The 14,797-nt window shown below is 31.2% G+C and overlaps 1 protein-coding gene and 1 pseudogene across 2 annotated transcripts; both read left to right on the forward strand.

Moving 5' to 3' along the window:
- Positions 1-597: 597 nt before the first annotated feature.
- On the forward strand, positions 598-750 carry B0T23DRAFT_313262 (uncharacterized protein; the record flags this gene model as incomplete). The annotated part of the gene is made up of 1 exon (XM_062834735.1): positions 598-750. One exon carries the CDS (start codon positions 598-600, stop codon positions 748-750), a length of 153 nt encoding a protein of 50 aa, XP_062693713.1.
- A 4,608-nt stretch (positions 751-5,358) lies between these two features.
- Positions 5,359-5,445, forward strand: B0T23DRAFT_t122 (annotated as a pseudogene). Its single transcript has one exon. The product of its transcript is annotated as a tRNA-OTHER (tRNA).
- The last annotated feature ends 9,352 nt before the right edge of the window (positions 5,446-14,797 follow it).

The raw sequence follows: 14,797 nt of genomic DNA on the forward strand, positions 1-14,797 counted from the left end.
TAACGTACCTTCTTTTATAATATAGAACGCCTTTTTAAATTCTTATTAGCAACGACTAATAAGCGGGGGTCTATATAATCGTAATAGTATACCAACTTAATAATAGAACCATCGTCTTCGTAACCTAACTTCTTAAACTTCTAACTATATTAAATTATAATACCAAAATAATAGTAATAATAGAAGTCAATAAAATATATAAATAATTCATTATAATCTTCAACTAAGTCGAGGGAGAAGAAGGGATCATTTACTAGTACAATCCAAATAATATCAGAGTCAAAGGAAGCATTAAAAGCGAAGGTACTAAATAAAAAATCCAACGTACAATAACGAAGACGCTAGGGGGTCAACGTATAAGGACGCTTATTAGAAGAGGGTATCTATAGTAATCGATTAGTATAAAAATTAATTAAATACAACAACTTCACATACATTAAGGGTATTATTATTAATAGGTATAGAATATTAATATAAATATATATAGATTGCTAGAATACTAGAGTGCTGGCGCTAATTGGTAGCGTAACTGTATATAAAGTGCTGGTGCAACTGGCCGTGTTAAAAAGAGTGAAAAGAAATGACGAAGGTAGAGCGATGTTGCGTGCATTGAAAAGACGAAATTTTGCGGGTAAAAACGGGATTTACAATGTTAGGTGTCATCAGCTGAACCGCCCCATTTTTCTGGTGGGGGTGCGTACCTATAAGTTTTTGGTGCGTGTCGGCAAGTTAACTCAATTAGAAGACTAGCCTTATAAGAACGGCCGCCGGCGGGTCTATAGACCCGTGGCAGGCAGCGCTCTAATTAATTAATTACCGGTAATAACCGGCAGCAATAACAGCGTACAATAGTCTTAGAAGCTACTATACGCTGGCACCAAGTATAAGGCACATAGGCTAGCCCTGTGATAGGTAATAATAGTTAGAGGAAGTTATTTTAAATAAGGTTGTAATAGGGAAAAAAAAGGAAAGGAATTAGGAAGGGGTATTGTAAAGAGGATTATATAAAAGATGAAGAAGGTTTTTATATCATTATAAATAAAAGTGAAATTATAGGGTAGGAAGTAAAAGGCCGGGGCGAAGGTAATTATAAATAAAGTAAAGAGGCGGAGAAATAAAAAAAATAGATGGGAAGATAAGATAGGGAAGTAGGGAGAGGGCGGGGGAAGGAGTGGTCGATATTAAAACGGAGGAATAATAAAGGAAGGCGGCGCTTTAAATCGAGATTTTATTCCTATTATTCTTATTATTTTAATATTAGAATAATGTAGTAGTAGCAGAGACGAAATTAATTCGCTATAGTAGTAGGTAAGAATTATTATAATTATAAGTAAAGTAGGAGCGGTGTAAAATCTATGATTGAAATATAGTTAGGGGTTTTCATCCGCCGGCGTTTAATACTATACGGTTTTCCCCTCTAGGGAATTGGAGAAGGATCCTATACTAATAAGGTACTATAGTTAACTATATAGTATAGGGAATGAGATTATTATTGGATATTATACTACTACTATGATATTATACTTACATTTCTCCGTAGTACTCTAATAGTAGGGGCTTTTTCGAGTAAATAATAGTATTAAATTTCATTATAGTTCTTATATATAGGGATCTCCTTACACTTTACAAGTGTTACGGGGCTGGCGCCTAATGGTATTATTTACTTAGCTAGTACCTAGTGAAAACTAGGCGTGCCTTTTAGTTGGGTATACGGGCTAATCGGCTATTGGTAGCTATTTTGGCGCTTAAATATATTGCGTACTATTAAGTATATCCCTCGGGAGTTGTAAGGGCTATATTTTTAGTTTTAGTATTCTTAGTACCTTTCATACTTATACCTTTTATATATTTAGTTAGAAGTTTTGTACTAATAGAGTATAAACTTCCTTCTTCCTTTTTGTCGGTTATTATAAGTTCGTTTCAAGGCCTACCTACGTGTATACTTTGTAGATCCCTTATATTATAACCGACCCTCTTTTTAAATTCTTTTTAAATTCCTTCTAATAGTTTCTAGTATATTTGTTGCGCCGGTTTTTTTTAGTTTTACTATATTAGTCTCTCTAATTGCCGAAGAGTATTTTCTAGCCGCCAACCTTTTTTTTTTGTATTATATTATAATTTTGATTCTTTAGGTTCAGAATGTTTACGAGCGTTAAAAATAGTTTACTATAGTTATTTAAACCCTTATTAGCGAAATTGGCCGTCTTTGGACGATTATAGGTAATTTTCATTAATGGAAGCTAGTCCTTTCCTATTTCAATAAATTTATAAGTAATAAAAAGTATTTTAATATATAGATTTATACGGCCGAAGCGAAATTATATACTAATAGTTAGGCTATTAGTAATTTAAAAGTTTAGTTTTACTATTTCTATTCTAGTTTTTCGCTTACCGTCCGCTGGACTTTATTCGCCTTTATTTAATTTTCTTTGATTAATTACATATTGGAGAGGTTGTTCGAGAAGTTCCGTTTTCATTACGGCGAAGTTAATTAGGATGAAAAAGCCGGGCTCGAACTCTTTACCTTGTAATAGAAATCCTAGGAATTTATTTCCTACTTTCTTATTTATTTTGAGAGGTTCTTTATAGATTTAAATTTAAAATGTAATTAAATTAGTTTATTATTAATTCGTTAATGTTTTCTTTAAACTATGAGTAGTTCGGGTGCTTTTATACATGATTAGAAGTCATAAACAGTTATTTAAACCTTTGTAGCTTCTTTTAGTATTTTAATAGTAATAATTTTCTTAAGGAGAGTACGGTGTTAGGGAATTCTAACTCTAGTTATAGTGCTGCTTATATCGATAGAGGGGAATTGATAGATATTATTGCTACTTAGGTTCGCTTTACTCCGGTAGGGAGTTTTAATAATTTAATAGAAGTTTATTAGAAGAAGTAGAAGAAGAAGGGTATTCTATATAATTTATAATTCGCTTTCCTATTAGGTTAAGGATTATAAAAATGTTAAAGTCTAATATATCTATATTGCTTTAAAATTAGAAGGGGCCGGGAGAAAGATAATGAAATTCATAATAATAATAAGTATTAAAGTATAGATATTAATTTAGTAAAACCTAAAGGGTATTAGGATTCTAGATCAAAATTATAGCCGGGTTTTAGAGATTCCTGGCCCGGGAAGGCCGTACGTACCTTATTAGCGTGTTAAGTAGTAGCGAATTTTATTAAAAGTATATATATTGAGTATTATTATTATTAGGGGTAGAAAATAGTACGATAGTAGTCTTTACGGTTGGATAGAATTAAATATAATAGAGTTAGGTTTAGGGGGTTTTGAGTATTTTACTAATTTGGATACCTAGGAGTATTCGGTTCGGTATAGTAGTGTTACGGGGCTGGCGCCCAGGGATATTGTTTGCTTGGTTGGTACCCGGTGTAAGTTAGGCGTGCCCTTTGGTTGGGTGTACGGGCTGGTCGGCTATTGGTAGCCGTCTTGGCGGTAGATGTATTGCGTGCTATTAAGTATATTCCTCGGGAGCCGTACGGGCTATATTTCTAGCTTTAGTATTTCTAGTACCTTCGATGCCTATACTTTCGTATATTTAGCTGGAAGCTCTGTAATAGTAGGGTGTAGATTTCCCTCTTCCTTCTTATTAGATATCATAAGCTGTTTTTAAGGCCTACCTGTGTGTATACTTCGTAGATTCTTTATAGTAAGGAATATTTTTTTGGTATTAGATTCTATTTAAGGGTCTTTAGATAAACGGAGGTATTCGATAACCCTCCAAACTAATATAACCTATATCTTTCAAATAATATATATTAATTAAAGTGTAGCTATTATAGTTTAGAGGAAGAAGTGTGTTAATACGAAGTAAGCGAGTATAGCGGAGCTTCTTTCTAATAGTGTAAGACCCTTGTAAGTTCTTTGTGCTGTGAATAGTCGGCCCTAGGTCTTGTCCGTTTATTTGATTAGTCCGTCGCTTAAGCTATCTATTCCTTAAATTAGTCAAATTCCCTACCGCCCTAATTCGTTCCTATAATTAGTCAAAGTCCATCCGGCCCGTACTTATTATTAATTGATTAGAGTCTGTTGTTCTAAATAATATAAAATAAAGTTCTATATTTGATTTTGTAAATTGATTATATATAGTAAATCTTCATAAATTCTAGAATAGGCCATTTCATAACGGTATATAGGCCTTTAGTATTTGCATTAGTATACAGTATATATATATTATTAATATTTCGAAATTTAAATAATGTAAATATAACTCTTAATTAAAATAGGTTTAGGTAAATTAGAAGATTATTACAATATAATAGCTAAATTGGTAGTAAATACCTAAATATTAAATAGTAAAAGTATATTTCCGATTTCTATATGTCTAATTACATCTAATAGTAGTCCTTATATATTTAAGTACTATTTAATTAATATATTAATAATTCATTTCATCTCTTCTACTACTAGTATTTCATACCGCTTTAATAGTATATCCTAAAACTCTAACCCTATTTACCCGTATAAAAAGTAAATATAGAAACCAATTCCTCTATATCCTACTAACTACCTTACTTATAAGGAATCTTATAATAAGGATACGGATATACTATTACTAGTAGAATCAATTTAATTATTACAAATCGCTTTATATTAATCGCTTTATAAATTCAATCGCATTCTAATTTTCTACTGTATTATATTGTATTATATTATATTAATTATATCCCGGACCGGCGCGCTAACGCCGGGCACCGGGTATCGGAATTGGGGTTAGAGTATAATAATATGGTAAACCGTACGTTAGGTGGGCGGCGCCGCCCTGGGGGGTATGGGTATAGTAGGTATAGTATTATAAATATAGGTAGTAAGGCAATTGAAAATTATACGTACGAATAGAATATCGGTTACAATTATTTAATAGAAATTATAGTTGGTTATAGTAAATCTAGATTAGACGATAGACCTCCTTTGCGCTTGCTATTTATAATTTGAATTTAAAGTTCGCGAACGGTTACATGCGAATAACGGTTTACGAACCGCTTTTCGCCACTAAACGGGAAAAGGCGACTATAGCGGTTCGGCAACGGTATCCGAACCTTCAAGCCCCCTCCGGTAGCCCCAGCCAAGTTTTATAATAATAAGGAATATTATATTATATTTAAATTGTATAATTATATTCCCTTAGATTGCGTGCTGGTCTTTTGTCCGAGAGTATTCTAAATTGAGCAATACGTAATTAACAATATATAAGATTAAGATTACAGTATATAATCCGTTTTTGTAAATCCTCTAATATATTATATATTTCCCTAGCGAATTCGCTACGTATTTTAATATCCTAATTAGTAATTTCCTTAGTCTATTAGTTACGCTCCCTTTTAATTATAGTATAAGGGGGGATAGTTCAGTTGGGAAGATTTGAGCTTGGCCCCCTTTCGGTTTTATCCGGAAGGTCGTGGGTTCGAATCCCGCTCCCCCCCCTTTTATCCGGTTTTTCGGCCGGATCGAATAAAAGATCTTCCCCGCTATCGCTCCACTAAGCGCTCTTAGAAAAAGAAGAACATTTTACAGCGAAATTAAATGTGGGGGCCTACCCTGGTCCAAAACCCTAGGTGTACGTAATTAGACACATATTAAAAATCTTATTCTAATTAAAAACGCGCCGGCTTCCTCCGCTCCGCTAATAGGGTTTAAGAATTAAAACCCTACCTCCGAAATTTATTTTAGAACTACGGTTCCGCTCGAATAAAACCCGTCCGGTAATATAATAATTAATTAATTATATTATATTACCAATTCCGATAAAAATCGAAGACTTTAATTACGAAAGTAAGACCCTACTTCCCTACCCCTACCCTAAAAATAGGATACAAGAAGAATACTCGCTTCCGGAACGAAAATACTACTAAAGTATTAGGTAGGGAATAGGGTTTAAAGGATTAATTAGAAGTAATGAAGTTTACTGGGACTAAAGAGATAATATAGCGAAAGAAAATAAAACGAAAAGAAGCAACTACGGCTCTCCGGGCCCCCTACGGTGAGGTGGGATGAAGGGTTCGGGTTAGGGTTAGGGTTGGATATAGAGAAGCTGAGGGTTTTCATCCGGATTTCAACAATACGGTTTTTCCCTTAAACTACGAACGAAGTAGTACTATATACCCATTGGGTAGACTAGTATAACTAGTTAGCGTGATAAGATAATAAATAAATAAATTATAGTATAAATTGTATTATAGAGTATAAAGAGATTACTCTTACTGTTAATTAAGAAGCCTTTAATTCGGAAGTTAGTTAATTTATTAAGGGAAATAATAATTAATTTAAAATTGCAATAGTGAGAAGTATAGTAATACACCTACTAATAGCGGTAAAATATGCAAATATTTTATGAATAGAGTAATATACCTTGTTAATTAGCGAATTTACTAAGTAATTACTTCTATCGCTATACGAATATAGCTTTATTAAATATAAAGACTATTCATTTCTAAAGTTTAAAAAAACTATAATAATTATACTCAACAGCCTTATCTATAGAGGCATTTATTAAGCTATTGGTAGTCGGTAAAGAATAATAATAATAATAATAATAACCTTGTTCCCTATACTATATAACTATAGTGCCATCTTAGTATAGGGTCCTTCTCTAATTCCCTAGAGGGGAAAACCGTACGGCGTTAAGCGCCGCCGGATAAAAACCCCTAGCTACATCTCGGTCGTAGATTTTACGCCGCTCCTACTTTACTTATAGTTATAACGGTTCTCACCTACTACTATAGCGAATTAATTTTATTTTTCCTATTACTATATTATTCCAATATTAGAATAATAAGAATAATAGGAATAAAATCCAAATTTAAAGCGCTACTTCCCTTCACCGTCCCTCCGTTCTAATATCCACCGCCCCTTCCTCTACCTTCTCTCCGCTACCCTATCCTATCTTCCCGTCCGTTACTCTACTTCTCCGCTTTTTTATTTCGTTTGCGATTACCTCCGCCCCGGCCCTTCACTTCCTACCCTGCGGCTCCACTTCTATTTACAACGGTGCAAGGGCCTTCTCTTTCTTCTATATAATCCTCCCCGCGGCGCCCCTTCCTAGTTCCTATCCTCCTTCTTCTCTATTGCAATTCTCACCCAAGATGGCTTCCTCTGGCCGTTATTGCCCCAGCCCGATCGACTTGACCTCCTGGTAGTCGGTAATATCGATTTATCCCTCTAATTGAGATTAACGGACTCTCGCTCATTTTTAGACCTGAATTCTAAATTTCTATCCCTACTAATAATCCGCTTCCACTTCTTCTTTATTTATAATAGAATATTACAGTTTATATAAAATATATAGATTTATTATTAAATATTTAGAAATACTATTATTAGAGCTGTCTTTAATTGGTTATTAAAGTTTATAATGATAATCTCTAGTTTAAATACCCTTATTTTACAATGTAAGTACTTAAATATACCAGCCAGCTATATAAATCCTTCAAGCCTTTTATAATCAATTAATTCAAAGGCAGTAGAGTAGATCGAATTAGTATTAGTTATACTAATTACAATAGTAAGGGGGTAATTATATTTAGTGTTTAGTAAGTAATTAGTTGTAACTATATAAAATCGTAGAGGTAATTACACTGGTTAATTTTATAAGTATTATTAATACTCAAATACTTTAGGTAAACCCGCTACTATTCTATATAGAAGTCCTAAGTCTATATAATACTAAGAAGGCGGTTGGAATTATCCTTAGCCTATTTAATAATATATAGGATTTTGAAATTATTAAGGGTTTTAATAAAAATAGTTGCAGCCTTATAGTTATTTCGCTACTGCTTTCTAATATATTAACGTTAATTATTAATATTTTCTTAAATAAAAACGCTATTTTTAAACTCCTGTTCAATAATAATTAGAACATCCTTAAACCTAATCCCTAATTAGTATAATAAAATAGCTATTCTTTTATATACTTCTTTAGTTCGTTTGCGGTATTGGGTATAGGCAAAGGCATGCAACGATAGCCCATAATTATGAATTTGCGAATTAGGATTATTAGAAGGTCGATAAATCTACTTCTAATTATTCTCTTCAAGGGCAATAGCTATACCCGCCTATTTACAACTATACTTCCGGCTCCTTATCTTTCTAACTATAATAATAAAGGGACGAAGGCGGCCACTACGGTCACAAATTAAACAGTAGTACGTTAACTTACTTTAATAGTAATTAACTACTTAACTACAAATAAAAGCTACCCCGTCGAACCGTCCCTATCTATTAAATGCTTTTTATACTTCTTTTATAGAAGGGAGGGGGTTGAGCATAATATTCTAAATTATTAGATTAGGTATATTATTATCGTTTTAGGAATTGGTAAAAGTACTAACATTATTAATTTTCTTAGACTATTAAGTACATATAAGTACGGTATTAGGTACGGGTATAATATCGGGTACAGGCACGGGAACGGGAATAAAAGGGGTAGGAGGAAATATAGGTATAAGCTCATTTCTACTAGAGGGAGTTGAAAAGTAGAAACTAGAATCGTTATTAATTTCGATAGTAGATATACTACTAATAAGAGATATTGGTATATAGATAAGATATATTGTAAGGACCTTATTGATATTGAAATAGTATTAGTACGATTTGTTTTAGTAGAGTTATAATAATTAATTAGTTTTGTATACGCAAGGTTACTAATTTCGCAAGTCTATATTAACTGTGTAAAATTGTGTATTTGTAGGCTCTTTACAGCGGTAGTGCTCAAATCGATAAACTAAGCGGGATGGGTTATATACAGTTAGTTTACTGCTACTAGGGTTAGGGACTACTATGGTACTACGCGGGTAGGAATCCCTATATAAATATCCCTACTCGCGTAGTAACACTGCGCGGGTAGAAAAGTGACACTGCGCGCCGAACATCGCTCTAAAATAATTTACTTTAATTATCTTTATCAATATTCTCCTATTCTTTAAAAGGTAAAGCGGGGTCTAATATTATAGTATTGCTATCGTTATTATTAATAGTATTATTAAAAATAGGTCTAAAACTAGGACTCTAAACTATTAATAATCTTAACTAGCACGGAGGTATTAATAATGTTAACTATTATTATTATTATCTAGAATAAAAGTAAATATTAAGGACTAATACTCGTCTACTATATCTAATACAAATTCTATAATCTACTTACCTACAAACTACAAAATTTACTTATAAAAATAAAACCTCGTTAATCCTAACCTACCAAAACATAATAAAAAGTAACCAAATTAAAAAAAGGTAGACTATATAAAGGGTAAATCAAATAGTAATTTAAAGATAAAAGTCAATTATAATTAGAAGAATTAGAATTAGGGATTAGAAAAATACTTAATATTATCAACTTACTGAAAGTTGAACTAATAAACCTTTTAGAATAGCTAAAACACTACAGATTCGGGAAATTTACTAACGGCTCTATAGTATAAATACGAATTGAAATAATAAATAGAATTATATAAATAATAGTACGTACTCTTTTGAGATATTTACTAATAGTATATAGTATAAACAAGTTTAATACGGGTAGTCTTATAAACTCGTCCCATTTCAAAATTAATAAACATCGATTAATATTATTTATTTTATATATTTATATAATAAATTTACTAACTAACGGATAAATACATTAGACAATTTTATAGTTTAAATATTAAAGAACTCTCTACATTTTAATCAAATCAAGAATATTATCCTATAAAGAAACCCTCCCCCTATTTTAACCTTTTCCTAAACTCTACCCTTTTTATTAACTATAATATCGCTTCTATCCAGTTAGCTAGATATATATAATAACGCTACTAGTATTAGTAGTATATTCACTATTTAATTATTCAAAAGCCTACTACTATACTTAAAAGTATTTACTAATATTTCGTTTATTCATTTACTCCTCCTAACTTATACGTCCGTTATTCAATATATACCTTACTTCACCTATATATACTTTAAGAGTTAGGGGTATTAACTTATTGGTTTGATTTTACTAATTACAATATTTCTATTCCCTACCAAAACTACAATTCTAACTAACCGAACCGCCTTCCACGACCCACTTTACACTTCCAATTATTTTCATCCAAAATACTATTACTATATTTACTATACTCACTATATTTACTATAATTACTAATCACTACAAATAATACCCCGCTATTATATCCAAAGTTAAGCCCCAACAATATAAAGACCATTTACGCATATATAGTAAAATAGAAGGCGGTTGAATCCAATCGACTATATTCCGTACGTAGGAAAAAAATGTAACTAAACTTAGCTAGGGGTATATAGAAGCCTATTTACAATCACATTACCGTCCTAGAGCCATAAATTGATTTTTACTATTAAAATACCGTTATAAGACTGTAAGCAGTCTTTTACCGTTGGTTCGCAATTTACTATCGGAGAACATTTTACCGTAGGGTGCCACGATATGCCAAGTCGTTAGTAAGGCCTAGAAAGGAAGTTATAATTATAGGCTCTTGCCTATTTTACAACATGTCAAAATTAGGCGTTCATAGTTGTACGATCGCAAATAGCAATTGCAACTATAGTTTTACTAATTAAAGACCGCCCTAGTATAGTCTATTACTATTATTATTACTATTACTATTACTATTACTATTACTATTATTAATACTACTATATTAAATTAAATAGTATATTAAAAACTAATATAAGTAACGCTCTACCTATCCATATAACTATAGAATTTATTATCAATATAATTTATACTAACTACGCCAATATTATATATATATTTAAAAATGCCGCTAATTACTATATTGTTAAATATAATAATGAAGGTATACTTAAAAGTATCGCTGAATATTATATCCCTAAATACGACGAAAGTATATTTAAAAGTATTGCTAATTACGTTATCAAAATAATTATATTATTAATTGGAAATAATTATATAAGTAATACTCTAATAATATTAATAATATTAAATATTGAATATAATTTAAAGATGTAAGGATTTTATACTGATGTCTAATATTTCTAATTTGAATATCGAAGCGAATATACTATTAAAAGTCGTAGTAAGGGGGTATATAAGTACGCCTAGGAATAGGGGGCGTAATACTAATAATTATCGAAAATCGCTGGCTACTACGACCACCACTACGGCCACCTCGACCACTACGACCACTATAATCACTATAGCTACTATAATTATTAGGAGGATTAAAAGGACTAGGAGGACTAAGACGTCTATTTCGAGGATTGGGAGGTGTTTCGTCGTACGGGATATTACGACGGCTACTAATTTAATACTAATACTCTTATTTAAATAGCCGAATTAGAGTATATTCAAGGTTCATACGGTCATCTTAATTATAACCACCTCTGCCTATACCTATTTCGTATAAGTAGTCTTATTAATAACCACCCTAAGGGCCGTTATATTAGGGACTATAATATTAAAGAGCCCTATAATACTAGGGACTATACTAGGGATTATGATACGGAGGACCACCCCTACCTATACTACCCTAATAACCTTATTAAAAAGAATAACCGCTATAATATTGACTGCGTTTATTATAGTAACTACTATTATTATAACTATAACTATAGTTACCTTAGGAGCTATAACCGTGGTTGCCTTGGGATTTATATCCCTACTACTAATTATATCAATAATTAATATAACTACCTTAGTAACTACAATTAATTCTATTCTTATAATAGCTACGGCTACTACTTATATTATTATTAGAATAGCTTAGACCAAAAATATTATATTCTTCCTCCGCCGGTATAAATTACTATTAATTGGTTATTGGGTGGTTGTCGGTCTTAGGTAGAGGAGGTAATTCGTCGACGAAGGTATTTTTAAAGTAGTCTAAATTTAGGGTTTTAAATAGATTAATAATTGGGGTAACCTATTTTAATAGTATATTAATAAATTAGTTGTATTTAACGTCCTTATATCAAAGTATAAAGGGTAGAGATTCGTATTTCTATCGTATATCCCGACGGAGATTTTTATTTATAACCTATAGTTTGCTTAATTAACGGTTTGTATTTATAACCCGCTCGGATTTAACAACCTAAAGCCAAATAGGACCTATATCCTAGAATTTAGTTTCTAAGTAGAATTAAGCAAATAATTATTTATTACCAAATATTTCCTCGTAATTAATATATTTAGTAATATACGTATATATTTAATTGAAAATATATTTATTAATCTAATTTGAAATTAAGGTTTTGAAGGCTCGCTTATATTCTAAATTTGGATTTAAAGTATCTAAATCGTAGTTAAGGATATACGGATTGTCTAAAATAATATTGAGAAAGAATTATTATATAATTGTAATAAAGTAATAAGATTTTAAAGGATAGTACGTATTTAAAGTATATTTACAAAGGATTTTAAATCTACTCTTTCTAATATTAATCTAATAATTATATACCCGCTTAATAATAATTTTGGAAAACTAATTATAATAAAATAGAAATAATACCTATCGAATTTCTTTATTAATTTTATTAATTATAGTTAGATTATCCTTCGGTATAGTAATACCTCTTAGGATATTTCTAAGTAATAGGGTTTTAGGAATTCCGGGATTTGCAATATATTAGTAATTGTTTGCAATAGGATTATATTATAGACGAAGGGGTATGTTGCTAATCTCTCGGATAGCCTACAGACTAGTACGGGTTGGTTCTTAGAAATGTTTAAAGTATATGTCTTCTAATTGATGAATACTATTTTATTTTTATTGAATTAAATTACTTTAATTACCTATACTGCTATAGCTATTATCTAGGGTCTTAAGTATAGTATTAGGTCTATTATAGTTGTTAAAGTCTTCTTCGTTTAAATTGCTAAGGTGAGTAGTATTATAGTCTTCGGGATCTTTGAGATTAGAACGACTAACTTCCTGGAATCTACCTACTATATTAGGAGCACTTAAATAACTAGAAGTATTAGAGCGATTATTAGTCGGAGCACTGAATTGACGACTAAGAGTACTAGAACTACTGGGAATACTGGAGCGATTAGGGGTTTTAATATCGCTAAGGTCTTCTTCTTTGTTATTGAATTGGGCGGTCTAAAAAATACTTTTAATACCTATTATTGAATATATTTTAATATTTTGGCTTGTAATAATTAAAGGAGGCGTATAATTGGAAGTAGTTTTATTAAGGATAGAAGGAGGCGTACGGTTAAAGGTAACCTTACTAGGGATAGAAGGAGGCGTACGGTTGGATATATTAGGGATAGGAGGTAGTACTATACTACCCGGCTTAGTATTATCGAATCCTTCGAAGAAGGAAGGTGAAATTACAATCCTTTTTTTCGATTTTTATAATATTATAATCCTCTTTACTAGATTTTCCGTTACTTTCTTAGACCGTCTCGGGGTTAAAGGCTCGTTATCGGACTTAGAACTTCTAGGTTTAGCTATAGGATTAGCTATAGGATTGGCCATCGCCTTAGCCTTCTATTACTCGAATTTATACACCGTTCGTATAGTTAAATCCTTTCAATATTCTAATTTATTACCAAATCGATCGGCCTTATTATATAGCCTATTACACTCTTCGAAATTTAGCTTAGGATTTCAAGCTCACTCCTTAATATTTTATAATTAAACTTTCAATTTATTCAATTTATATCGTTCTTATTATTGCTAAGTTTCTTTATTAACCCCCTTAATAGAGGGAATATATTGCGTACTCTAGTTATTATATAATTGACCTTTATTTTATAATTAACTACTACTACAATTAAATAAAGGGGGTAGTTAGTAGCTAGGAGGGAGGGGTAGTTACTAACTATAATTATAATTATAATTACGATTATAACTGCGACCGTTACTAAGAGGGGGAGGTAGTTAGTAACTAGGAGGAGGGGACGGTTACTAACTACGACTAAGGGGGGATAATTAATACTAGCTATATCCAACAGAGGAGGATTATTAGCTATATCTAAAAGAGGAGGGTTAGTAGTAGCCGTAATTAAAGGGGGTAGACGGTTAGTATTGGCCGTAACTAAATAGGGATGGTTATTAACTACAATTATCGCTAGTAACCAGTTATTAATATTATAGGGATTAGATTATTTTTTAATATAGCGACTATATATTATACTTTAATTAAGCTTGATATTGCTATTAATATTGCTACTATGAATATTATTAATATTGATTATAATAATCTTATAATATTATATTACTTTAGGTCTAATAATTGGGGGTTAGGGAGGTCGCCGGATTACTACTTAGGAATCCTTAGTTAAAGAATTAGTTAAATTAGTCGTAGCAGATTTAGAATAAGCAGTCTTTTCAAGATTTTTCTTAACTACAATTCGAGGATTTAGTCCAATTGGTAAAGTAATATTGCGTTAGCCCTATTAAAAGTATTAATATAGAATATATTGAAATTAAATAATATATGGGATATCAATTTACTTAGGCCTATACTTTAAGAATCTATTAAGAAATGCTAGTCGTATATATAGGGGGCGCTTGTACTAATTTTGTAGGGTTTATAGTAAGTAAAATAGGCGTACTATTAGTAATTTGCTATTATTGATTATAGTCTTCGTAATTATTATTATAATATTGGCTATTGTTATTATCGTTGCGATTTTAGTAACCCTCGAAGTTAACGGTCCTTTTAATCTATTAATTAACCGTCGAAGTAGGCAATTTTCTCTTCCTCTTTACAGAGCCCTCCATTTAAATTATATCAGTACTACCGTACACTAAATTAAATTGATATAATTCTTATTGTAATTTATAAACCTTAAAATATTAAAGTAAA

Source organism: Neurospora hispaniola, assembly GCF_033458365.1.
Source record: "Neurospora hispaniola strain FGSC 10403 chromosome Unknown B0T23scaffold_3, whole genome shotgun sequence".
Lineage (NCBI taxonomy): Eukaryota > Fungi > Ascomycota > Sordariomycetes > Sordariales > Sordariaceae > Neurospora > Neurospora hispaniola.